The sequence below is a fragment of the Hoplias malabaricus genome, chromosome 12 (genome assembly GCF_029633855.1).
Source record: "Hoplias malabaricus isolate fHopMal1 chromosome 12, fHopMal1.hap1, whole genome shotgun sequence".
NCBI classification, from domain to species: Eukaryota; Metazoa; Chordata; class Actinopteri; order Characiformes; family Erythrinidae; genus Hoplias; species Hoplias malabaricus.
Window position 1 is genome coordinate 26,778,460 of NC_089811.1, and position 25,188 is coordinate 26,803,647.

A 25,188-nucleotide genomic window follows, 5' to 3' on the forward strand; every position below is an offset into this window, starting at 1 on the left:
TTCATTAGCTTAACAAACTGATTCTCTTACATGTTTTATATATGTATAAACATGTATTATATACACTCTATAGTAACATCTCAAACTAAGAGATGTTACTGTGGAGACGGAGTAGTGGGTGCCTGCTGCAGCCTGACCTACTATAAGCTTGAGCCAGAACACCATCCTGCTCATCGATAACTGCAGTGGTACATAAACAACAGTTAACACACTTTTGTTTAAATGAGAAGACTAAAGCAGCTAACAGTTGACACCTGTATAAATTAAAGGCCTAGAAACTTCATTAAGGGGAACACTGCATCCTGGACTCCACAGAGTGAGAGATAGACATTTATTGGACACTACTGTGCTTTATTGCTGTACAGGAATTTTATAAAACATAATTAAAACAAAATATGTACCAAGACACCATTTTTTTCTTTCCCCACAGACACGCATGTATTGAAGCAATAGTTATATTTATATTTCATAAATGTACAAAAAAAAAAACATGATGAAGAAGAAACAGAAGAACAACCAGGAATGGCAGCAACAGCCAGGTTGATGCAGATAATATACAAGATGAAGTCTAAGAGTTGGAGCAAGCACAGGAACTAGAGCGCTCACTCTCTGACATGGGGGTGACTGGGAGAAGAAAAAAGTCTTCATTCAGTTCAGCCATGTTGCCTCTTTTTAGAGCCTTGCAGTGGAGAACTGGTCATTAAAAACTGGGATGTTTTTGCTGTTGAGGAAGTAAAAGGGGTTTCACATCACATGAAGATTGAAATGTCCATCGAAGGGTCAGGAAGATTCCACAGCACCAGATGAAACATATGCATGAATGACATGTCCATATTTTCACAAAGCAGCACACTCAAACAAACAGTGAAGGTGTGCCATTCATGCTCTAAGGTTTTTCCTTCTTTTCCAAACTGTACTGTAGAAAAATGGGTTCACTGTACAACTGTCATCATTATTACATTATTTTTTTTTCTTCATGGTAAGGGCTAAATGCAAACAGTTAGCATTAAAAAAAGATTATTGTGAAATAATATAGTGCCAAAATATATAATCCATATTAACCCTGTTCAGCAGTAGCAAAGCAAACTGGCGGAGGGGATTACAATAGCAGGCATGGATCCAGCTTCGGCAAAGCACTGCAGTGGTAAGCTCTTCTCAACTCTTACAGTGTTCACAGTGACACATCAGCTGTCGTAATGCATTGATGTTTGTGCTACCATGCTTTGGAGAAACACACATCGGGTTCTACGTATCGAACCTGACGTACAGTGACCTGGTCACAGGACGAACAGCCAATGAATGCAATTTAAGTCTGAATACTACTTTATGGAGCAAGGTGGATTCATGTTGCATCAGACTATGTCCAAGCGTTTAAAAAAAATAAATAAATAAAACAGGCTTGGAGAAGCACAAAAGCTGAATCCCTAATCTGTGAATGAGAGCACATGTATTTATATCAATAGTCGCAATAACTTTCATAAATGCCATTTAACCAAACAATTTTTTTTCTGGTTCACAAAACCTTTGGTCTAATTCTGATGTCACCGATTCACCATCTACAGTATGTTGCAGAGCACATGAGCATGTTTAAAGAGAACACACTTATACAGTGAACGGACCTTCTTTTGTGACTAGGCCCTGAATGAGTGTGGAGATGGGTGGAAGCTACATATTCTCTCATAATATTACTCAGTAGATACTATCTAGATATAAATCTGGATATGATGCAAGTCATTAAATAATGCTTTTTTTAGATTATAATTATTTTCATGTACAAAGTTATTTTATAAATACATTTACAATCACCAAATGATAGTAGTCATATAGACTTTAATGGCAGGATTCCTGGACAGAGTTTAGGCCTAGGCTAGGTCTAAGTTAAAACCAGATATTGGGCTCCAGGGAAAATCCTCATTTTATATATGGACTCTGACATTTTTTACAGGTAGTTTAATCATGTGCTTATTCCTCTGTACATTCAATTAGTCAGCCCAGCTGCTGAACAAGAACGGCAATAAGATTTGCAAAATGTGCAGTTTTTCCAAACATAATTAGATATTAGACTTCAAGAGCCCATTTGCATGTCAATCATAAAACACACCTGATCTATTGAACAAATCTGATCTGAGAAATTGCTGGGCCAGGAGAACAGAACAAACAGAAAGCAATACAACACAAACATCTGGAATAAAATAATACAGATTTTTTTTTGACATTTAAAACATTAATTGTAGTCTTACAAAGATGAAAGCCACACACACATTACATTAACCACCTTATTCTGTCATTCCAGCAATCCTCTAACATTCACATCTCTCATCTCTTGCCAGTCAATATAATTAATATATTCCACTTTTGAATTCTGTAACAACGTTACCTCTGTGCATTAGAATTCCATTCAATTATATTAGACATGTCCAGTCTATGCAGAGCTTCACACAGACAGTTAATAGGGACCTTGTTGACCCATAAAATCAGTGCCTCAGCATTAGGCACCTGTCAGTGCTTATAATGGGGTCTCATGGTGCATAGCAAAGACCCTGGTCACAGTTCATAAGTCAACTTTTACATACATACACTCATTAAAAAAAAAAAAAATCCAGAAAAAGCAAAGGGTAACATCTATGTGCATATGGAGTGTATAAACTACACCTCTCACCATTATCAAAATCTTTTTAAGATGTTATGAACTATTGCTCAATAAGAGCAAGTGACAGCTTTGAGGACTCGAAGGAGACCACAGATGGCATAGGGCAATTTGTAAGTAACTGAACACAGCTTGTTTTTTGGCTCTATACACAAGCACACTGAATCTGAAATGAATCAAATGACTATGCAGTTAGAAGGTCGGCTTTGAGAGCATTTACATCCATATAGTTTTGACGCACACAGGAAAGCAACCCTTTATGTAGTTGTCACAATTTAAAGGACCCAATGTAACTGGACAGCTGGTTTTCTCTGCCAGTAATCGGTTGTGCAACACTGTCTATTCACAGCAGAACTACATTACAGTTTAGAGTTTACATTTAGAGTTTAGACTTGAGTTCATTCTCATTTGTTTCTCTCAGCATGAAGAAGAAAAGCACTCAGTTCAGGGTTTTCTGGCACTCTCTGAATAAATCCATCAAAACAGTGGCCAAAATATTTACTGTATCAAAATAAATTGTTAAGAAACAAGAACACAATGGTGAGAAAAGCAATAGCAACCAACCTGGTAGACCACCAAAGTCTACAGGAGTGGATGAGTCAGAATACTGAATCACCAAAAAAAAAAAAAAAAAAATTAAAACATCAAGGACATATGCATAAATGTGTCAAAGACCACCAAAAAAAAACCCACCAGTAAGACCTCAGTAGGTTTACCACAAGAGAAGAAAGAACAGGTCACAGGGTAGAGTCCTGGGTCTTATGGACCAATGGGACATAGATTATGCTTGAGAGGTCACAATCCACAGCATACCACCTCATCTATTAAACATCGTGATATGAAAGTGCAAGGCTGCCACTGGCATGGTTGAGTGTGACTGCTGACAACAGCATCAGGATGAATTCTGAAGTATACAGAAATATCAAAACTGCAGACATCCGAACAAATGCCTCAAAACTCACTGCATGACGCTTAACCTTGTAACTGGACAATGAACCAAATGAGCCTGCTCTGCTCATCATAACAGAGCCACTGCTGTACTCTGTGCTTAGATGATTTGTGCCCCACCTGAATGGCCTTTCCTGTCATAGTAGGCGGTTCTTGGCTAAAATGCACCCAACTCTGATGATGGCAGACAATAGAAGAGACAAGAATGAAGGGGAAAAAAAAGCCCCTGAACAAAGCTGGAACATTCCAGGCCTGGAATTGCAACAACAGTGAAGACAGCTAGTGTTTAGTGATAGCTGCGTATCACAGACTTCAAAGGGTTTGCTCCCAAGTAGCAAGAAAATCAAAATTTTTTCACATTTTTATTTACTTTTAATAAGATATAAATTAAACTGGGCTGTGATTTCAATGTGAATCAATGTAATACATATAAAGATGTAAACACTTACCCGAATGGTTTTTATTTTGAATCAAATGTGCTAAAATGCAGAGCCAAATAAAACTGCAGTTACTCAGACTGCTGTATGTGCTGTATACTGGTCATGTGCCACCACAGTGGCATGAATGTGCGCATTAAACATTGAATTTTCACCTAGGGCTTCTGGAAACCCAGGAAGGACGACTGGAGTGGGTCAGATCTCAGCAGTGAAATCATTATTTGGCTCCACACCTGTCTGTGTTTGACGTTCTTGTACCTGTGCTCTTAAGTAGTTTCCCCCAGGGGTGTGCCTCCTGTACCATTCTTAGCTACAGGGTATGACAAGCCTGGAATTAACAGTTATAATAGTTTCTGTTTTGCTTGTGAGTGTCCGTGTCGATTTTCTGCTCGTTTTAAATGAGAAGTGTGCTATAATTCTAGTCAGGTGGACATGTGCTTTGCCTCTGAAGCTGGTGGTGTTTCGTAGTGTTGGATGAAAGTGCACCTGGGCTATCACTGAGAGTTTCCCTGAACCCCGGCCTTTGCAAGAGGTCACGGCTCCTGTGTGAAGGATCGTGACCTCTGAAGGTGGGTCTCAGAAGCACCTGAAAAGCTGCATCGCTGAACCTGAAGAAAAGACACAGTTCACAAGCAAGAGCACTGAGGTCCTCACAGAGACAAAGAGACACATCATGTAAACTTCAGGGATGTCCACTGCCCTATATGTCATGCTGTACTTAAGCTGGGACTGAAATGCCACTTTTTTTCTTCTTTATCCATCAAAGGCAACAGCATCACATATGGAGCAATCAGCACCAATTTGATTCCGAGAAGCAACACTGAAATAAATGGCATAGAAATGTAGACTCAAATTACAACACAAATGGGCAAGTTACAGATATGCTTTTACAGCCCTACGTTTAGTGGCAGATCTTCCAGACCAGTGCAGCATTTCAAAAAATATAGCTGTAGACATGTAGAGGTTAAGGGAACCAGTCAGGCCTCTGGTGATGCCTCCTCTCCTTCCCTCCCTCTCTCTCTCTCTCTGGACTAAGGCATGGCAGTGAGTCCTTTGGGGTTCCACATTATTTGGTCTCTAATAGCCACTATCCAGAGAGAGACAGTTTCTCCAATGTCTCGCCCAACAATGCTCCAACAGCGAAGGCTTGATTAGAGAGAGACAACAGAGAGGAACAAAAAGGAAAAAGAGAGAGTCTCTGTCTGAGAATGAGGATGCACAATCAGCGTACCACCATATAAAGAAAATTCCAATCCACAAGCAGCCACTTTGTAAAGGGACAGTCTTTGTGAAGATGAGTGGCCATTCAGGAGAATATCCAGAAGAACCAAACTCAGATTTACCATGGTCTCTATGGTGAAGGTTTCCTAGCCATATTACTCTTGTGTTTTAGCAACAGAGTAGGTGAAGCCTGTGTGTGGAGCCAGGCGTTCTGCCAGTCTGTCTGACCATCACACACACTCCTCCGCCGTCGAAACAAATCCTGCAAAGCAGCCTTCTGATCTCCACACACACGAAATCGCTGGAAAACCTGAGGATGGAGAGAAAGAAAAGAGAGGGACAAAGAGCTCTTTATGATTGAAGACTACATACTCATTATGTCTTGTACAATTTCCACCTGCATTTTATAGCTTTATAATTACAGTAGAACCCGGAAGTCGACCGTTTCTGAAGTCGACGCCAAATGTCGAGAGAATTTTGACTTGGAGGTCGACCTTAAAACTCAGAACCCGACCCGACCCGACCCACGCGACTTTTGTAATCAAACGGCGCTCGTGTTGAGCTTAACTGACGCTACTTGGCATCAGTTTACGGCATCGTTCCGCAAGGTTGGAAGCTTTTTGAGGTTGTGCTCCAAGTTTTTGCGTATTTTACGCGCTTTTGTGATTTTTTTTTTGCGAAAAACATTAGCTTTATACAGTATTACTTACCTAAGAGTGTAATTGTTGATCATTTTTGTAGGGAAATAGGGAAATTTATGGTAAAAAATTTATGGTCGAGAACCAATTAATCGGTTTTCAGTTATTTCTTACGGGAAAATTCGATTCGGAACTCGACTGTATCAGTTGTCGACGTGAGTTCCAGAACAGATTACCGTTGACATCCGGGGCATCACTGTATTTAATGCACAATTTATTATTCACCCTCTATCATGAGTTAGACATGAACATCCCTTGCAAGGTAAGCTTTAAGTGTTTTCAAAAAAACTGATATCATGGAAATGTGTCACTGAATGGTGTTTCAAAAATATTTATGTTGAAAAATGAATATTGGGTATTAACATTTGACGAGCTAGTTTGTGAGATTGTAAAAAAAAAAAAAACAGCCACACTACTGTCGTGAGATTCACTGTGGTAGCATAAGTTTGCAGTGTGAACGCAGAGAAAACACAAAAAATATATATATTTCCAAGTCATTTTGGGGCCTCTCTACTGGCCCATTTTTCATGAAACATTTTTCAAAACGGTCCGTCTTCTTTGCAGCTCTCCAGATTTTTAACGGGAGCTAAATCTTGTCTGTTCTCACTGAGCAGCTGTGTGCTGGATCACTGTTGAGTCTAGCTGCCTTTAATTTAATCAGGTCATCACTTTTTAAAAAAACAAAGTGGCTCTCCAAGGGTCTTTTAAAACCGACAGGACAGTGGTTCTATATAGAACCATGGACACACAACAAACCATTAGCATGTTTACTGAATATGTAATATACATTGCAACATGAAAAGGCTCCGATTGATGGAAATATACTATAAATGATTCTATGACCTTCATAATAAAATGGATATAAACAGTCCTGCTATTACACTCTAGATAATAATGTTTGCAGAATATATTTGGTGCAGTATAGAACCATTTAAAAAAAAAAAAAAAAAACTATTTTCATTGTGATTGTTCATGATTCTACATAGAACCACTCTTTTCTTTCATTGCATACTCATACTGAAGGCTGGAGTAGAGGGTGGATGACAAATTGTGTAAACCAACAGTTACCTACCAACATAACACAATGAAGAACACAAGACAATACAAAGAACTGGTAGACACAAAACAAAGGAAGGATCGCAAGTGACTAAAAAAAGCCAATGTATGGAAATGGTTGGGGGATACGTGGTCAGAAATTTGGGGTAAGCCAGCATGAATAATACTTTAAAATACCTTAAAAACGTACCAAGAATACAGGTCTTAGTCAAATCCATATTTCATACATAACATTTATCCCCACCTGTCTGCTTTTGGAGCCATACGGTGTGAAAATGACTTGCTCCACCTAAGTGCCCCAGCTGCAAAATACCTGGGCATGAATTACCCATGGAGGCAGAACCTTGTCCTGACAGCTGCTGCTTGACGTCAATGTATATGCATGAGAGCTATAAGTAACGTTCCCTGCTGCACACACATACGTCTAGCTCTCATCCATCAGTCAAAAGTAATCAATGCCCAGATAAATCAATTCAACAGGCATTCTAATCATCTGCAGCTGGCAAATGCCAGCAATTGGACCAAGACGTCCTTCTAGGCTTAGATCCATACCAGAGGGACATGGGGGTTTGGGTTGAGGGCAGAGAACCAGAAGGCTAAGGAGTGGTCAAAGAATCCTGACCATTCTTTTTTTGTTTTTGAGTTCTCCCACTGAGCTTCAGTCCAATAGTGGATTATTTAAACTGAGGAGAGGTCTAAAAGGGTGTCTCAAAGACTGCAAATCATTATGTGCAGACATATGGCCACTGAGTGGAAGGGACAATAAGAGCACTTTAATGTTGATTGTGTAAATGTGCAAACAGAGGAGAATAGGGGGAAAAGAGCAAAAAGCTAAATAATTGCTAGAAGGAAAATGATTTAGAAAAATGCAGGTTTCCACATTGACTGGAGAATCTTGAATCAGTGTTTAACTGCCTGCATTGCATAAAGCACACCAGCTTTTTCCATTCTGTTTTGCTTCAGATATTATTTATAACATATATAGTACAACCGAGAGAAGAGAAAAAGATAGGAGGGAAAAAAGATTAAAGCAAAAGAGCAAGAAAGCATCTGGACAGCTAGGAAAAAATGTTTGGATAAGGGTGTTTTTATAATGACAGGAGATGGTAGAAGCAATGAATCACTGTATACAGTGCATAATGCATACACGTGTGTGGTACACTGCTTTGCTGTATCTGTAGTTAAACAGGAGAGTTTTACTGGCATTCAGGTTCAGAGGCCTAACAGACCAGTTGGAGGATTAAAGCTTTACTGTTGAAGAAACGTTTTACAAGAAACTCAAGAGTGGTAAGTGACTGTGGTCAGAGCGTCTCACATGAGGCACCAGGCTCTCCATTTCCTCTTCCCCTTTGAAGCACAGGGGGAAGAACTCATCCATAAACATTGTCAGAGCATTGAATTGATGATACAGTAGAGAGGTGGTGCATCACAGGGACCTAGGACACCCAGGGAGAGCCAGCCCCCCCTACACACACACACACACACATCCATCCATCAGAGCACAGCAACCTGATCCATAATTTACACCTATCTGCCCATATATTCTCCAGGAGCAAGAATAAGAACACCATGCTAACCGTCCTGACTACTGAAAGAAATATCAGTGTTTTTTTCTACCTAATCTTCATCAGACAATAATTATATTTTAGGTATATTTGGCCACACATTTTTATTTATTTATTTTTTTAAACTAAGTTTGATATGGGCCAAAACACACCAGAACATACACAGAGTAAAATTTCTGTTCCAGTTCCAGTTTGAATCTAGCCTTAGCTTTGAAGGTAAAGTCGCATATAATTACATTGCACCTGTTTGAAAAAGATGCATGGACAAAAACGGTCACAGATCAAAATGTCAACGAATGTTGGGTTTCTAATGAAAAACGTTAAAGGCAAGATAGATGATTCTGGTTAAATACTGCATCTTTCAAAGGTGGAATGGTATGTCGGAGTTAGAGGTCAGCAGTAGCTTGCTTGTACGTTTTTATTCACCGTTTGAATTACGACAATCTCATTTCAATTTCAAATTTGTTGCACATTCAGTATGTGTTTAATTTCATGCAATTAGCAGACTCCCAAATTTGGAATCAGTTCCACATTAATGTAACTGTAACAATAAAAATAAGTCCATATTACCCACCAACAATGGAGCAAGAGACCTTTTTTTATCCCCATTTACTGAGCCAGGCTGGACCTTTTTCCAGCATGTACACAGACTGGAGAGCTGTCAAATGGTAAAGAAATACTCAGAATTTGATATTGAATTAAATTTGTGAACACTGCTTTTAACGTTTCAGCTTATCCTTAATATAAAACATTCTGAAATACAATACTCCTAAAAAACAAAAGACCACAGTTTCCCCATTTATAACTTCTGGCATTTTACATCCCTGGTTATAACAGAAGATTTAGGGGCTCTGATGTCAGGTCACTGGTTTCTATTATCAGTCTATTTTGAGACAAATGGTTTTCTGATATTTACCACAAATGGGGAAATACTTTTTGCTGTAATCAGACAGGTCACATAAGCAGCACATAGATATACAAAACCATCCTGTAACCTTGCCTCGTGAGTTATCAGCTCATTTACACTATATTGATAAACATTGCTCATTTTGCAATTATAATGTGATCAATGCTCCCACAGTTGGTCGACACATCCCTACACAGGCATGAAGAAACGAGGTTCTTTTCAAAAGCCCTACAAACTAACTGCATAAACACTTAACACACAGGTCAAACACATCTTAAGCATCTCTGATGGATGACACAGTGTTAGTCTAAGGGTCAGCTGCAGAAATTGTGTCTAATATCAAGGCCATCTGAGGGGCATATTTGGATGTGTTTATGGAAATGACAGGGGCAGGTGTAGCTGCTCTGTGTTTAGAGAGGGGTGGATGGTGAAATGCCTCATCCCTGGGGAGAGGACAGCTCCTTCTCTGACATTAAGGTCTGTTCCTCCTCCTCCTCCTCCTCCTCCTCCAATGATATGGAGATGGAACTCAATGAGGGTCACTCCTGACCATCACTAAACTCAAAGGTCAGCAGGACACACTGGCCTCATCATCGCCTTATCAGCCTACGGACTCTGTGGAGACACCCAGACTACATTAACCTTACACTTAATAAAGCAATCTAGAGGCACACAGCAAAGGCCATAGCAATCAAGGAGCATCATTGCTGTAGAGTGCATAAGGCAAAAGACAGACATATTTTCACTTATCTATCCTGCGGAACATCATCTCATTAGTCTCCTAAGCTCCTGAGCATTGTTCATCAAAATCCGCACTCACCTTCAATGTTGCCTTATGCTCTTACCCAGTTGTGGAGGACATGTCAACAAAGCATTGTGCTATACTGTAATTTATTACTCCTTTAAGAATCAAAACAATCACTTAACAAGCTGTTTCTGTTAATCTGCCTCCCAGACTGCTATGTAAATATTCATATTTCAGTTTCTAACTGAAAGCACAACACTGTGCCTCAATATCTAGACTTAAAGACTTGTTATAACTTCACTGTGAATTGGTGGGACTAGATGTCTGTGGGCTAGGTGCAGTTTGTAGGTCTACAATTACAGACAAGTCATGTTTTGCTCTGCATATATTAAGCCCATTTTACCCTGTTGTTCAATGACCAGGACTGCACAGGACCACCACAGAGCAGGTACAATTAGTGTAAGTGGTATATTCTCAGCTCTGAGAAGTGACATTGATGTGGTGGCGTTAGCGTGCGTTACACACATGAAGGAACCACACACAGCCGTGCTGCTGGAGCCTATGCAAGTGATGAAGGTTTTAATTTAGTCTTCTCTATTTTTACAGCTAGATTTCCATAAATGGATTGCATTAACTGGAGAAAGAATACGTTTTAACTATGCTACACACACACAAACAAACAAACATACAAATAAATAAATAAATAAATAAATAAATAAATAAATGTATTAATAAAAAAAAAAAAAACCTTTCCTTGGCATTGATCATTTGAATCATTAAATTGATGCTGAAATGCATGGAAATCTTCTAGGAACCTGTTTGAAAACCACTAAGTATAAATTTCTTATCAGATATTATTATTTGTCATCAGTCTACCAATCTTTCATTCACTTTTTCCCTCATTCCCCAAAAACAACAGTAAGTCAACTGTCACAGCTCCCTATTTAGCAGCCATGGGATATTCTTGTGTGTTTAAATCTAAAGGATTAGATGATGCACAAACACAATCAGACTGTCACTGCTGGTGGAACAATGTAACTGTCAACCCACCCTTCAACACACTAAGGAATATTCTATAAAAAAGTCCCCAAAATGTTTTAAGTATAATAAAAGGTAGGTGGCTCTTAATTGCTCTGTAACAGGGGATTAGGCTGTCATTTTTGTTTTGCCCATTTCAGTGCCTTTTCCTTTTTAGTGTCTGCATCCTTGTGTTCCTTTATTTATAGCAGTCTGTCTTAAGCACTGATGGGTACAAAGCTTTTATGGAGCCACTTTATTGCATATTTATGGTGGAAGGTGGCACAAATCCATGGGCTTTCACTGAATCAAATTCCAATCACTGTTTATTGAGGATTAGCCTGTCCAAAAGCAGCATAACATGAGGGTAAATTAGGCAGGAGCTGTGGTGTAATTGGGTAGAGGTGGGAGTGAATGAGTGGGTATTGTTAGGGAGTGTGTACAGTGCCCCATGTTCAGCGCCAGCCAGCTCTCCAGATTAGAGGCTCAGAGGGAGAAGAAAACACACCCAGTTGCCCGCCTTTGTTAATCAGATGCCATTGAGTGAGACTGAGCGTTAACAAGACTGGGGATAGGAGCCATTCGGCAAGTATGATCAGGTGTGCTTTGGTGGCCATATATCCAAGACAGCACTGAATGGCATGTTTTACTCAAAGTTTGGTTGTTTATATAGAAAATCTTTCTTGGACATATTAGATGGGGGACAACACAGCAAAGATAACCTTTTTTTCCATTCTTTCTGAGAACACAGAGTAGATTCAAACCTCCCGTCTGATAATGCTCAAACACACTTATATTCAGCAGCAATTAAAAATATGATTTATTGTTTCTTTGATGAGCAACCCCACATACACACTTCAAGAAAACCTAAACTATTTTGCTCTTGGTGTAATGACAGATAAAGGCAGATAGTATTTGTGGCAAACAGAGGCCTTACTCAGCTCTTCATCATCCTCTCCTCATATTCCTGAAATGCCCCCCTTCCGCAGGCTTAGGCAGTTCACCTGAGAGCTCTCACACTCAGTGATGTGTATCAGCTTGCCAGGTCAGTGCAGGACAGATCTGAAAAAAGCTTGCTTTCACAGGACAATTCAGGACAAGGTAGGACGTTACCTGAGTCAGTTCAGCACAGGGTAATACCAAACCTTATATTACACTGAGGAGTGAAGTACACTAGGTACAGGGTTCACTAAGGACTCAGGAAAAGGGCCAGGAAAGTGGGAGGTGAGGATGAGTATAGGACTTGAAATGTCTCATCATCTTTAACATTTGCACATACTACAAGGTGAACATGGGATTTATAATGAAAGTCCCTGGTTAATGGAAATAAAATAATAAATAAATAAATAAATGTACAAATTCTGTAAGGAGAACACACTCAGTGCTGTAAATCGTGCTGTGTATTTGCTGAATAGAAGATAAAATGATACAGTCAGTGAGCCGAAACATTAAAATAACCTCCTTGGTGCTGCCACACTGCTCTCTCTGATCAATGCATACCAGTACAACACACACCTACACCCTAGCACAATTTTAGTGTCATGCCAAGCTGAGATTTATCTACCTCTCAAATAACATGTGCTCTGTGAGAGGCCTATGGGGGTCCTGATGTCTAAAGAACAGGCTAAATTGGGGCTAACAGATAGATTCCAGTCTAATTGTAGAACTACAAAGTGCAGCTTTGTGGTCAGTGGGGCTAATAAAGTGAACAAGTGCTTAAACATGGAGGTCATTTTAATATTTTAGCTCAATAGTGGCCACTGCCAATATTATGGCATATTGAGGTTTTTTGTTTGTTTCTTGTATATGTTAATACATATCCATTTAGAGAAAAAAACAAAAAACCATAATATGTATTTTGACCAAAGGTGTCCAAACATATGCTAACAAATACGTGCTCCTGCTATAAACAGTCTTTCATGCGTGTAATCCCATAAACCTCTCATTAAGTATCTAAAACATGTATTTGTCTGAATTCTTACCTTCCTCACTACATACAGATGCCATAAATTTTCATTTGTTCAAAGCTCTTGTAGGCCATATACCCAATGGTGCATTTGGCAGACATCACTGCTGTGTTGTTTCTTAATCGTTTGAGTCAGAGCAGAGATGTGGCTCGAAGCTTCTGCTCACATAAGGCATGATTCAGCAGGCAACAATAGGCATCTCAGCATGTGGGTAAATTCTATAAAGGGCATAAAGAGCCTCTGTCTCAGGCATAAATAAATTAATAAAGCAGAGAAAAGAACTCAAAGGAGGAACTGATTGAATGAAAGCTTGAGCGGAACTGCTATGGAGTCAGCAAAGAAAGAGTGACAGCAGCAGTGGGAAAAGCAGGCACAGGAGTAAAAAACTGCAGCTCATTTGTCTTTTTTTGTTTGGTCAGTGACAGGAACAAGAATACCTCTGTCCTTCTGTGTATATACACATCCATGTAGCTTTTAAGAGAGACCACTCCTTTATGATTAACAGACCAATAAAAAAAAGTTAACTGTAATCCCAAAAACACTGATAATTTATATAACTGCTAAAAATATCCAGAAATACTTAGCTGTAAGCCAAAAATCTGAACGCTAAAAACACCTTTCATAACAAAGGTCATAAACCTATATAAACATTAATGAAGGCTTATGCCAACAACCTTCGCTTTCATAAGAGCTATCTTTCACGCTAGACACCTGAAAATTGAAGCTTCAGTCTGGAATAAGTCTGTAGACATATATGTAAGTTTATGTCGGTTGTCATGAAAAGCTTATGTAGGTGTCACTTAAGAACAATGACAGTTCCGAAATATTTCATAAACTTGCAGTGTCAGAGTCTATTGACCACTTCAGTCTTGGGCTTTAAAGTACATTTAGCCAGAACAAAGGTACAGGCCTATGAGTTTGTTACTTATTGCAGATCATTGCTTATTTCTTATTTCTATTCCTCACAGTAAAATACCACTGTTCATTAGCAATAGAGCTCCAAGTGAAATCCATTTCAAATGGACTTTACTGACAGACATGAGGCTATAAAGCATCAAATAAGCTTGTGGCAAGAGCACAGAGCTGCAGTTTCCTAACAACATGATGAAAAAGTGGGCATGGCTCAGGTGGAGCGCAGGGCTAAAGGGGAGCCAATGAGGTGCCGGCCAGTCGAGCAGACTCACCCCATCCCCACAAAGACACTACCCATGCCCCAGCTACAGCGCCGCCCCTGCACCAAAGGGCGAGAAGTTGAGGTGCCCCCTCTGGAAGAGAGGAAAGAGAAAGACAAAGCCTTTAGAGGAAGAGAGACAGAAGACCTGCAAAAATGATCTGATGTTTCAACTTGAATTCAAGCAACATGGCTGCCCTCAAACTTCAAATAGTAATAGTAAAAGTGGTAATTTATGAGACACATTCTTCTGTTGACTCGTGTATTAATTAATGGGCATCTCAGTCTTAAGGCAGCCAGGTTACACATTTATTCAAGTAAAGGCAGATTAAAACACTTGTAGTCATTAGTAAGATTGACACACTCAACACTATTCAAACAAAGGCATAACATACGTGAGCTACTGCTAAAAGATGTGCTGTGGTTAATCTTGTCATTGTCACATAAAGATTCACAGAGAAGAGTTTAATAGCTCATGTAATATTAAAAGTAATCATTTATTAGTAAAAACAATGCATATGAAAAATGACAACCACCCAAATTATTTGGGCAACCAAATTTATGCCAAAGTCGACCCTTCAGTTGTTTGTTGTGCTAGTTTCACTTCTGCTCCTAAAATTCACAGCAGAGAAAGTCATGCACTTTTTGACTTTGAGATGTTGAGAAATTCTGACATAATAGATTACACTAAGGCTGTGGAGCATCATCTTCTGGGACAGGAAGCACTAGACTCTTCCATTAGTGAAAGGGATGAATGGGAACACTTTGTTTCTCCAGCTGTCCTTCACACGCCTCTCGGGAATTCTCCTCAGAATCGGAACACAGAGAAGGATGGAGTGTTCCCCCTTTGTTCATTATCTCAGTGCCAATCAATAAATAATCATCAAAATATTCGGCAGGTCTTATTTTTCATTGGTTTATTTATATAGTATTTTTTACAACAGAGATCAATGACAAGCGGATGTGGTGTGTGAATGGAGACATGTGGTATAGGCAGGCTGGCTACTGATATATGAAGCAGACATGTTGCCAGGGAACATTAGAGGCGAGGAAGGAGACTTTGCATTAAAAGGCCATTTCCTGCTTCCGAGTGCCATAAGGGTATTATAGGCTAGAGAGTCTTTCTGAAGTTGACCTCTGCTGGGGTTAGAGTTGAGTAATGGAAGTGGAACATGTTTCTATTGCCATATGGCTTTCTTTAAGCCAGGTCCCATGAGCAATGGGTTGACTGTTGAAGGTACAGTAATTTTAACGGGGTATGTCTTGTTTGCATGATGCAGCATAAACGAATAAGTATTAGCAAAGTGTACTTTCTTTGTGTATATTTCAGACACTAGTATATTGAACTTAGGACTTAAAGAATAATGAGCTTGAATTCAAACACTGATGATGATGAATAGGTGCTTTTTTTTTAGCAATGCCTAGAATCATTAAGAAAATGAAACAACAACCTGCTATTATCACACACCCACATCAAAACAAGAAGTACAGATGATTTGGGATATATTTGTCCTTTTGAAAGGCCAATGAAAGAGTTCCAGCCTCTATTACACACAAGAAACAATATCATATATCTCCAAAATAGTAACTTCACAAGAGGAGACAAAACATCCCCAATTTATTCATAGGTAGCAGTCACTTTTTGATTATTTTGACATGAACGCCATTTTGGGGACCAATTGTCTGGTTTCAGAGTGCAGAAATAATGTAAATGAATGGGAAAATGAATACATTTATCCTCATACACAGCTCATCTACCTGTGCTGGAGAGAGTCTTAAAACAATCAGAAGCAAAGACACCCACCACCTCTTTACACCAGGGGCATAAATTATCCCAGAGTGTAGTATAATGAGGAGGAAAATACTATTAAAATCTGTTAGCCATATTAGCATTTTATCATACAATTTAATGTTAGCCTGTCAGACTCTAATGCGTTTCTCTGTACTCTTCTAAATGAGTTATTCATACAGATCACATACAACCTTCAGTAATTTGTGTTATTTCACATGTGTTCTGTTTTAACATGTAAAAAACTATAGACTAAAGCCACATATTCCTGTGTTTCAGCTTTTCCCCGTTTACAGGGTAAATAGTCAGATCCTGCTGTCCCTGTGCTTTGAGAGTGGAATAGATATTTGGAGGATAGAGTTTTGGCCTAAAATTTAATAAAGTAGTTTTCCTTGTTAGTGAGAGTCTTTTCCACACCGCAGCAAATCCTCCATAGAGTACAGTGTCATGTAGTTTTTTTTGTAGCAAGCTATAACTTTCACTATTCCCTGTAAAATTTGCATCTAATTACTGTCTATGAGCAATATTATTAGTTTTGTTATCTGTGATGCACACTATGTAGGGAGTGTGGTGCTACTTTGGGACGCAGACCAAGCTCCCCTTCCCCTGCTGAAGGAGACCACCACAGCTCTGTTTACAAATGTGACACAGATAATTGGGTCAGGGATCCATATTTATATTTCTTTCACTTTAAGTTCTAAATATGGACTAAAGTGTTGACAGAAACAATAAATCAATGTAAATATCACAGTTTATATCTGAGTTGTGCGTTTTGTGTCATGAGTAGGACTCCAATATGGCAGCTATTTTATACTGAGACCTCAGCTGTAACACATGGGTTGTGCAGCTGATGTGTATAAATGATGCAGTAAAATGGAAAGCTGAAGAAATGTAAAAAGGGACACTGTTCTTTAGAGAGATACAATATAACACTATGTACATGCATCTATAAATGTTGTGTTTGTGTGTGCCTGGCAAAGGCTTAGCTTTAAAAAGCAAGTTTAGAGTTACCAACAGGGCTGAGCATTTCTCGTGAAGGAGAATGCCCCCCGGCTTATATAGCTCGGTACAGGAGTGTCCTGTTTCAGAGCGCCTGAGTTTAGATCGCTTGCCTCAGTAGAGGGTGATTCTGTAACTGTTAATATTTCATAGGGCACTTGAATAATTGAAGCTTTATTTAAAGCGCAGGAGACGAGTGCAACTGTACGACATGTTTATCGTTTAAGATGGCCTTTTTTAAGGCCTTGTCTCTGACTTCTCACTGGACAGGGAGGACTTCCTGATTTCCGGTCAGTCATGTGACCCAGACCCTATCATGTGATAGAGCAAAAGGATGAAGGGGATATGGTAACTGGAGAGCTTGTGGCATTGTGTGTCCCTAGAGGCGGGACAGGCTTGTGTATCACTAGTGAAATGTTCAATACGCCTCCTAAAATAACACAACAAAGCCAAGTGGTGCATGAGTTTCAGGAAAAGACTGGAAAACATAAGAACTCTTTGGCCTTGATCTTGTAATACAGAGATAGAAAACTAAACAATGTGCCTGCCATTCTGAATTTTTATTTTTTTAAAACATGAGCAGGTTCACTTTATAGTAAATTCTATTGTTTTTACATCCAGAAGTCCAGATAATGCTTCTAATTAGTCAATTCACTCCACTCTTAGCACTCCCTTTGCTGACACTGGTGATTAACTCAGCAAACAGACTGAACACAAGTCTAAGGTCACCATAGCCAATGTCAAGTGTCAGCTGGAGTGGTATAAAAATTAATAATAAAAAAAACTAATTCAGCATCTGGACCTGACCTCACTAAGGTTCCTGTGGCTAAATGCGATCAATTCATCAAAGAGGTGTTCTAATATCTAGATTAAAGCCTTCACAGAAGGGTAAAAGCTGCCACAGATTTCAGAAGAACCATTCTACAAGAGAGTGAATACAATCTTAACTACACATTTTGGACAACTTGTAATTAATAAATAAGTATGAATATTACACATCTTTATAAAATGTGTATAATGCTTATATGATGAGTCATAAATGAGTACATAATTGTTACTCATAGTATTAGACTTCAGCTTCAGTAAAGAAAAAGAGAATCAGAAAGCGGGTCAACATTCCAACTCAGAATACTAAAACCCCACAGCTTGTTTTTGCCCCTGAAATGTACCTGTAACTGCTTCACACCAAGCGTGCCAGCTAGGAGCTTACATAAGACGCAGGCTATGTCATTACACAATGTGTTTGTCAGTTCATTAGAATAATGACAGGCTTCATTCAGTCTTAGCAAAGGATAGCTCCTGCTGCATTGGTAACACAGGACTCTGAGGCCATCATTGAGAAACTAGGACACATTACTCTCTTGTACTAGGTAAACAATCCACTTCTCTCCATCTACAAGCTCATATAACAAAACATACTCGAGAGACAGAGAGAGAGAGAAAGAAAGAAAGAATAAATATCACCTATCCACTCAGGTATACAGCTGTAATTATGGCTCATGATAACTGCTTACCTAATGTGGCGCTTTACATTCGATGACAAGTGCCCCATGCGGGCATCCTAGACATACACACATTACGTGAAAGAACACCTAAGTGCCAGAGAGAGCAAACTGACCTACATAGTGCACATGCTCATAAATCATTACAGCTTAGCACACATTGCATAATACGAGGCCCACAGCAGGGAGGTGTAGATAATACGCCCAGACAGACAGCAGCCTCAGTAGGGCATAAAAACATAGACAAAGATTCACCATCACTATAAAGTACACACTCATTAATGTGACTCTGCCTTGTCTGTGTGGGTGAGAAACTGTTAGCGCTTTGGATGAGATGTGTATTGTGTACACGGCTTTGCGAATGTAAAGTCATAATATTAAAATGTCAGTGTTGGTGTGAAAGCTGTATCTTTTAGCATGTATATTTTGAAACTCTTTTTGGAGCACCTAGGCTTATGCGAGGTGAATCTGACAGCCACCAAACATGAACACACTACCCAAGCTGTTAGCGAGTGACCATATCACCTGCCTTGAGTATCATCTAGTAAACCTAACTAGTGTACTGTAATTTAGAGGGTTAACATGATTGCATGTACCGTATCTGATCATTAATTATGACCCCCCATCATCACAATCTACATGTCTGCCTACTATGTCAGCTCTCTTAAAATAGCCATTGCTCTGACAGGGACACTTGCGTACAGGAAGAGAATATGACATGTCACGAAGGACAGGACTGCAGCTTCAAATCCACCAGTCAACGTGGCAGATAGGGAACATTCAGGTCCCTAGCTATAAGCCACATATTACATTTGACAGGTGTCATACTTGTCACCAAGCATGTGTCATGTAATCCCAGATGTTAAGATACAGCCTAATATTCTGCCCATGTGTGTGTCTGACAGGCCTCGAGATCACATATAGCTATATTGTCACGTCCACTAAGGATTTTTTTTCTTCTTTATTTTACAACAGAATTTTTCATGTTATGAATCTTCACATTCTGGATTCCTTTTCTTCTGTTACAGTAAAGATGCCATTGATGCCGTGTGTGTGCACGCGTGTGCATAACAAGTAAAAGGTAATAGAAAAATTAACGATGTGTAAAAAAGACAGTTAAAGAACGTATATGAAGGAGAAAGAGAACATGAGATGTAGATACTCTGCTGGAAAGCTTGCATTCATTACGGTTAAATAGTGTGAGCATCAGCTTCCTCTCTGTACACAGTGTGTGAGGAGGCAGATGAGGATAGCTTTGGACGGAGTGTTGGCATGTGCGTGCGTGTGCGCTGAGGATGTGGAGCTGGGAACACTGCCCCTTTCTTAGGTGCTTTCTACATTTGATGAAGTGACCTGACAATGATCTCTAGATAAGCTCCCTCTCAAATCATCTGTCTGAGTGATGGGCCTTAGAGGACTTGAGACCAATCTCACTTTCATTACCCATAATTACCTGTGCCACTGTAGAGGAGTCATTGGAAACAATCACTGCCCTAAAGAGGTGGTTAACAAAGGGCTGTTAATGTATACAAGTGTACTGCATAGATACACTACATCCACTGTCTGTTTTAAACCAGCACTATATGGCAAGTATCTAATGGTTATTATTACTTTTTTTATTTTTTTAAGAGGTACTGCCAACCAAAAGGAACACTTTAGAGCACCTCAATATCTCAATAGACAATGTCTAGCAACAGGGGTACAAAACCTCCAAGAACAACTGCAGTTCAACTGCATTCCCTGGAATGATGAAGCACCTTGTGTTTGTGTTTCAGAACCAGTCATCCAATCTAACCCCCATCCCTGACAATAACCCCTCTTTTCAGAAGAAACTTAGGATAAGCAGGTCTTTAATAACAATTAAACATACCCAAGGTCATATACATGGAACAGGTCAAACAGTGAAATAATCAAAAACATACATAGGTGACAAAGAGAAAAGCAAGGACCGTGTGAATAAAAGCTAAATATGGTATGCAGTCATTAAATTTTCCCCCTCGTTAATTTGCTGCTCCTTTGTCACACTAATATTTAGCTTTATAAACAAAGGGTAGCATCCTATTTATCCACACAATGTTCTATACTGTTACCTTGCTCTGCACGGCAAGAAGGCTAATGCATTCAAATTAAAAATGTTGGCCCATTTTGGAATTCATTTTATATTAAAATCTTTAATAAAGAGTTCACATATACCTGTGTGTGATGGCTGTCCATATGTCTGTGCAGTGTGGAGGCACTGGATGCATTTGACTTGTGGTGTCCCTCATCTTCCAGTGTCCCTGTTCAAACAGTTAGAAGCATATTGTTATATGAGACTAGAAAGAGACACTATACCTTGGCCAACGCTGCAATGGCCTGTTCAATAATCTTTGATTTGAAAGAATACATACATACATACATACATACATACATACATACATACATATATATATATATATATATATATATATATATATATATATATATATATATATATATATATATATATATATATATATATTTACACACGCTACAGTGCAAAGGTTTTTGGCACCAGAGATTATGAGACTCATTCATTCATTATCTGTAACCGCTTATCCAATTCAGGGTCGCGGTGGGTCCAGAGCCTACCTGGAATCATTGGGCGCAAGGCGGGAATACACCCTGGAGGGGGCGCCAGTCCTTCACAGGGCAACACAGACACACACACATTCACTCACACACTCACACCTACGGACACTTTTGAGTCGCCAATCCACATACCAACGTGTGTTTTTGGACTGTGGGAATGCTCAAAAAACACTTTTTTGGGACATTCCACAGGTGAACAGGTTAATTGGATACAGGTGTGTCATGATTGGGTATAAAGGGAGCATCCCTGAAGGGCTCAGTCATTCACAAGCAAGGACATTCACTTTGTGAACAACTGTGTGAGCAAATCGTCCAACAGCTTAAGAACAATGTTTCTCAATGTACAATTGCAGGAATTTAGGGATTTCATCATCTACAGTCTATAATGTAAAAAGATTCAGAGAATGTGGAGAAATCTCTGCAAGTTAGTGGCGATGCCAAAAACCAACATTGAATGCCCATGACCTTCGATTCCTCAGGTGGCTCTGCATTCAAAACAGACATTATTCTGTAATGGTTCCTACCACATGGGCTCAGGAACACTTCAGAAAACCACTGTGAGTGAACATAGTTTGTCGCTCCATCTACAAATGCAAGTTAAAACTCTACCATGCAAAGCGAAAGCCATATATCAACAACACCCAGAAACGCCGCCAGCTTCTCTGGGCCTGAGCTCATCTGAAATGAACTGACACAAAGTGGAAAAGTGTCCTGTGGTCTGACGAGGACACATTTCAAATTGTTTTTGGAAATCACGGACGTTGTGTCCTCCAGGCTAAAGAGGAAAAGGACTGTCCGGATTGTTATCTGTGCAAAGTTCCAAATCCTGCATCTCTGATGGTATGGGGGTGTGTTATTGCCTATGTCATGGGTTACTTGCACATCTGTGAAAGTACCATTAATGCTGAAAGGTACATACAGGTTTTGGAGCAACATATTCTGCCACCCAAGCAATGTCTTTTTTCAAGGACGTCCCTGCTTATTTCAGCAAGACAATGCCAAGCCACATTCTACTTGTTTTACAACAGTGTGGCTTCGTAGTAAAAGAGTGCGGGTACTAGACTGGCCTGCCTGCATTCCAGACCTGTCTGGAAATGTGTGGTGCATTATGAAGCTCAAAATTTGACAAACGGAGACCCCGAACTGTTGAGCAACTGAAGTTGTACATCGAGCAAGAATGGGAAAGAATTCCACATACAAAGCTTCAACAATTAGTGTCCTCAGTTCCCAAATGCTTACTGAGTGTTGTTAAAAAGAAAGGTGATGTAACACAGTGGTAAACATGCCCCTGTCCCAACTCTTTTGGAATGTGTTGCAGGCCTCAAATTCAAATTTAGTAAATATTTGCAAAATAATAAGTTTATCTGTTTGTACATTAAATATTTTTTTTCTTTGTACTGTATTCAATTGAATATTAGTTGAAAGGATTTGCAAATCTTCGTATTCTGTTTTTATTTGTTTTACACAATGTCCCAACTTCATTGGAATTGGGGTTGTAAAAAATGAATGCAATCAAGAAGAATCTGAAGAAAGTCTCCACCTTACCCTGAGATATTAGCAAAAAAGTGCAGGAGATGGAGTGTTCTTGACAGACAGGCAGACACAAAGAGAGACCCTGGCTGGACAGATTGCTCTTAGGATGAGCACTTTATCAACTCCAGGGCCTTTTACACTAATCACACGCTGCCTCACTGATAGCTTCTGGGTCAGCTCACTTCATTTCCCCATGTCTGTCCCCACTGCCTCTACCCGAATCTCACTCTGGGTGTGTTCTGCACACTCATTCATTCACTGTCTATTCCTGCCCTCATTCTGCCACCTTTTCTCTCTTTCAGGCACTTTTATTCCAACATCCCCACAAACCTCACAGACAGACCTGTCTCCATCACTCTTTTCCGCGCCAAATGTCGTGGTCAGTTTGGTCAAGGTTAAGCAATTGTGTAAAGAGCAGGGCCTAACACTATATATATATATATATATATATATATATATATATATATATATATATATATTTGTATTAATAGTCAAATATATTTGAATGATTATTTAATATTATTTTACTCTTTATACATACAGTATATTCTGGATTTTCCTTATGATTTTCACTGCATTTGAAACTGTCCATAGAGATATACAATCAGATGCAAAATATTCATTCATTCATTCATTATCTGTAAGCGCTTACAGATATACTGGAATACACCCTGGAGGGGGCACCAGTCCTTCACCGGGCAACACAGATACACACACACACACACACACACACACACACACACACACACACACACACACACACACACACACACACACACACACACATTCACTCACACCTATGGACACTTTTGAGTCGCCAATCCACCTGCAACGTGTGTTTTTGGACTGTGGGAGGAAACCGGAGCACCCGGAGGAAACCCACGCGGACACAGGGAGAACACACTAACTCCTCACAGAAAGTCACCCAGAGCGGGAATCGAGCCCACAACCTCCAGGTCCCTGGAGCTGTGTGACTGTGACACTACCTGCTGCGCCACTGTGCCGCCCTATGCAAAATATGAGAACCCTTAATTCTGGAATTTAATATTTCTGTAAATCAAAAACAGCCTGTGCAAAAGTTATGGCTCATTATTATTATTATTTTTTCTTACAATTATTTAACCAAAAAAGATAATGAATGAATGAATGAATGAATGAATCTTCACTTACATGCTAACTTCTCTTTAAAATTAAATGAAAGGAAAAAAAAGTAATTAGACAAGAGGCTAAAGTTTATCATAGGAATGTAGCTTCTGGCAGTTCCAGCAAACACTAGTACCTACCCTTGTTCATGTCTACCTATTACTACGTTTAACCACCATATGTTTACCATTGGAGATCTGGTTGCCGTTTTCAATCGGGGTAGCACTGGGTGAGTTGGGTGAGGTGTGGTTGTTGGCATTTTTGTCCTGCAGCTGTGAGGATGAGGAGGTTGGTCCTTGTTCCTCTCGTCCTGGTAGGTTCATGTTGGAGTTGGAGAAACCTGCTAAAAGTAAAACAGAGACAGATCACTAAGATGTGTCTTTTAGTCTACTTTTGAAATTCCAAAATTTCAGTCAAACATTTGCAGTCCTGACATACATCTGATGACAGACCCTTGGTGTGTGTGTGTGTGTGTGTGTGTACATGTGAGACATGTAATGAGCGGAAGTGGATGAAATGCTAAGCTAACACCTGCTGCCTCTAGCCATGAAGGACCCAGGGCTACAGCAGCTGCAAAGTGATGGACCTCTCATGCTGACGCCAGAGAAGAAAGCAGCGGAAGCAGGAGGGGCTGGTGTTAAGCTGCGTGGCATGAAGGCCTGCTTAGATCTGACCGCCACAGGGATGGATTTAGCACAGGGGGCAGCTGCCCCTCAAAACACTGCCATCAGACCCTGTTTCCATTTCAGCGTGCTCTCAGGCAGCTCCTGTGACCTCCATTTCTGTACCAACTGGACATCCAAACATGTTCTAGATTTTACACCATCTACAACTGTCTAACTGAACAGTGGTATGGAGAGAGAGAGAGAGAGAGAGAGAGAGAGAGAGAGAGAGAGAGAGAGAGAGAGAGAGAGAGAGAGAGAGAGAGAGAGAGAGTTTACAGTCATATGCAAATGGGATAATCATTTCTGGTCAAATTAAATGTTTTGTTGGCTTTTGGCTTTCTAAAGGAAAAAAACTCAAACCTGCTGTTGGAAACTTAATGATTGCCCCTTACTCGTGCTGAAGATTTCTGTGTAGATATATTGACCTAAATTCACAAAGACATATTGTGAGCATTTAAAGATGAAGCAAAACGGTATTTACCTTCATAACTATTTCTATACTAAATTACCCCATTTCGCTACCGTCGCTTAAATCCAAGGGGGATCAAACCTGGCATGAAACATGACA

General features: G+C 39.7%; 1 protein-coding gene across 4 annotated transcripts in view; it reads right to left on the bottom strand.

The window, feature by feature from the left end:
- Window positions 1-345: 345 nt before the first annotated feature.
- The window catches only part of myo16 (myosin XVI), a 178,879-nt gene continuing 154,036 nt past the window's right edge, over window positions 346-25,188 (bottom strand). The window contains exons 33-36 of one of the 4 annotated variants that reach the window (XM_066686749.1): window positions 24,143-24,298; window positions 20,863-20,948; window positions 5,376-5,563; window positions 346-5,178 (exon numbers count right to left, since the gene is read on the bottom strand). In XM_066686749.1, coding sequence (XP_066542846.1) covers window positions 5,384-5,563; window positions 20,863-20,948; window positions 24,143-24,298 — 422 coding nt within the window. In that variant the 3' untranslated portion in view covers window positions 346-5,178; window positions 5,376-5,383. Of the gene's footprint in view, window positions 5,564-13,185; window positions 13,427-14,392; window positions 14,474-20,862; window positions 20,949-24,142; window positions 24,299-25,188 lie in introns of those variants that run through there. The other 3 variants (XM_066686752.1, XM_066686751.1, XM_066686750.1) reach the window with 3 other exon arrangements.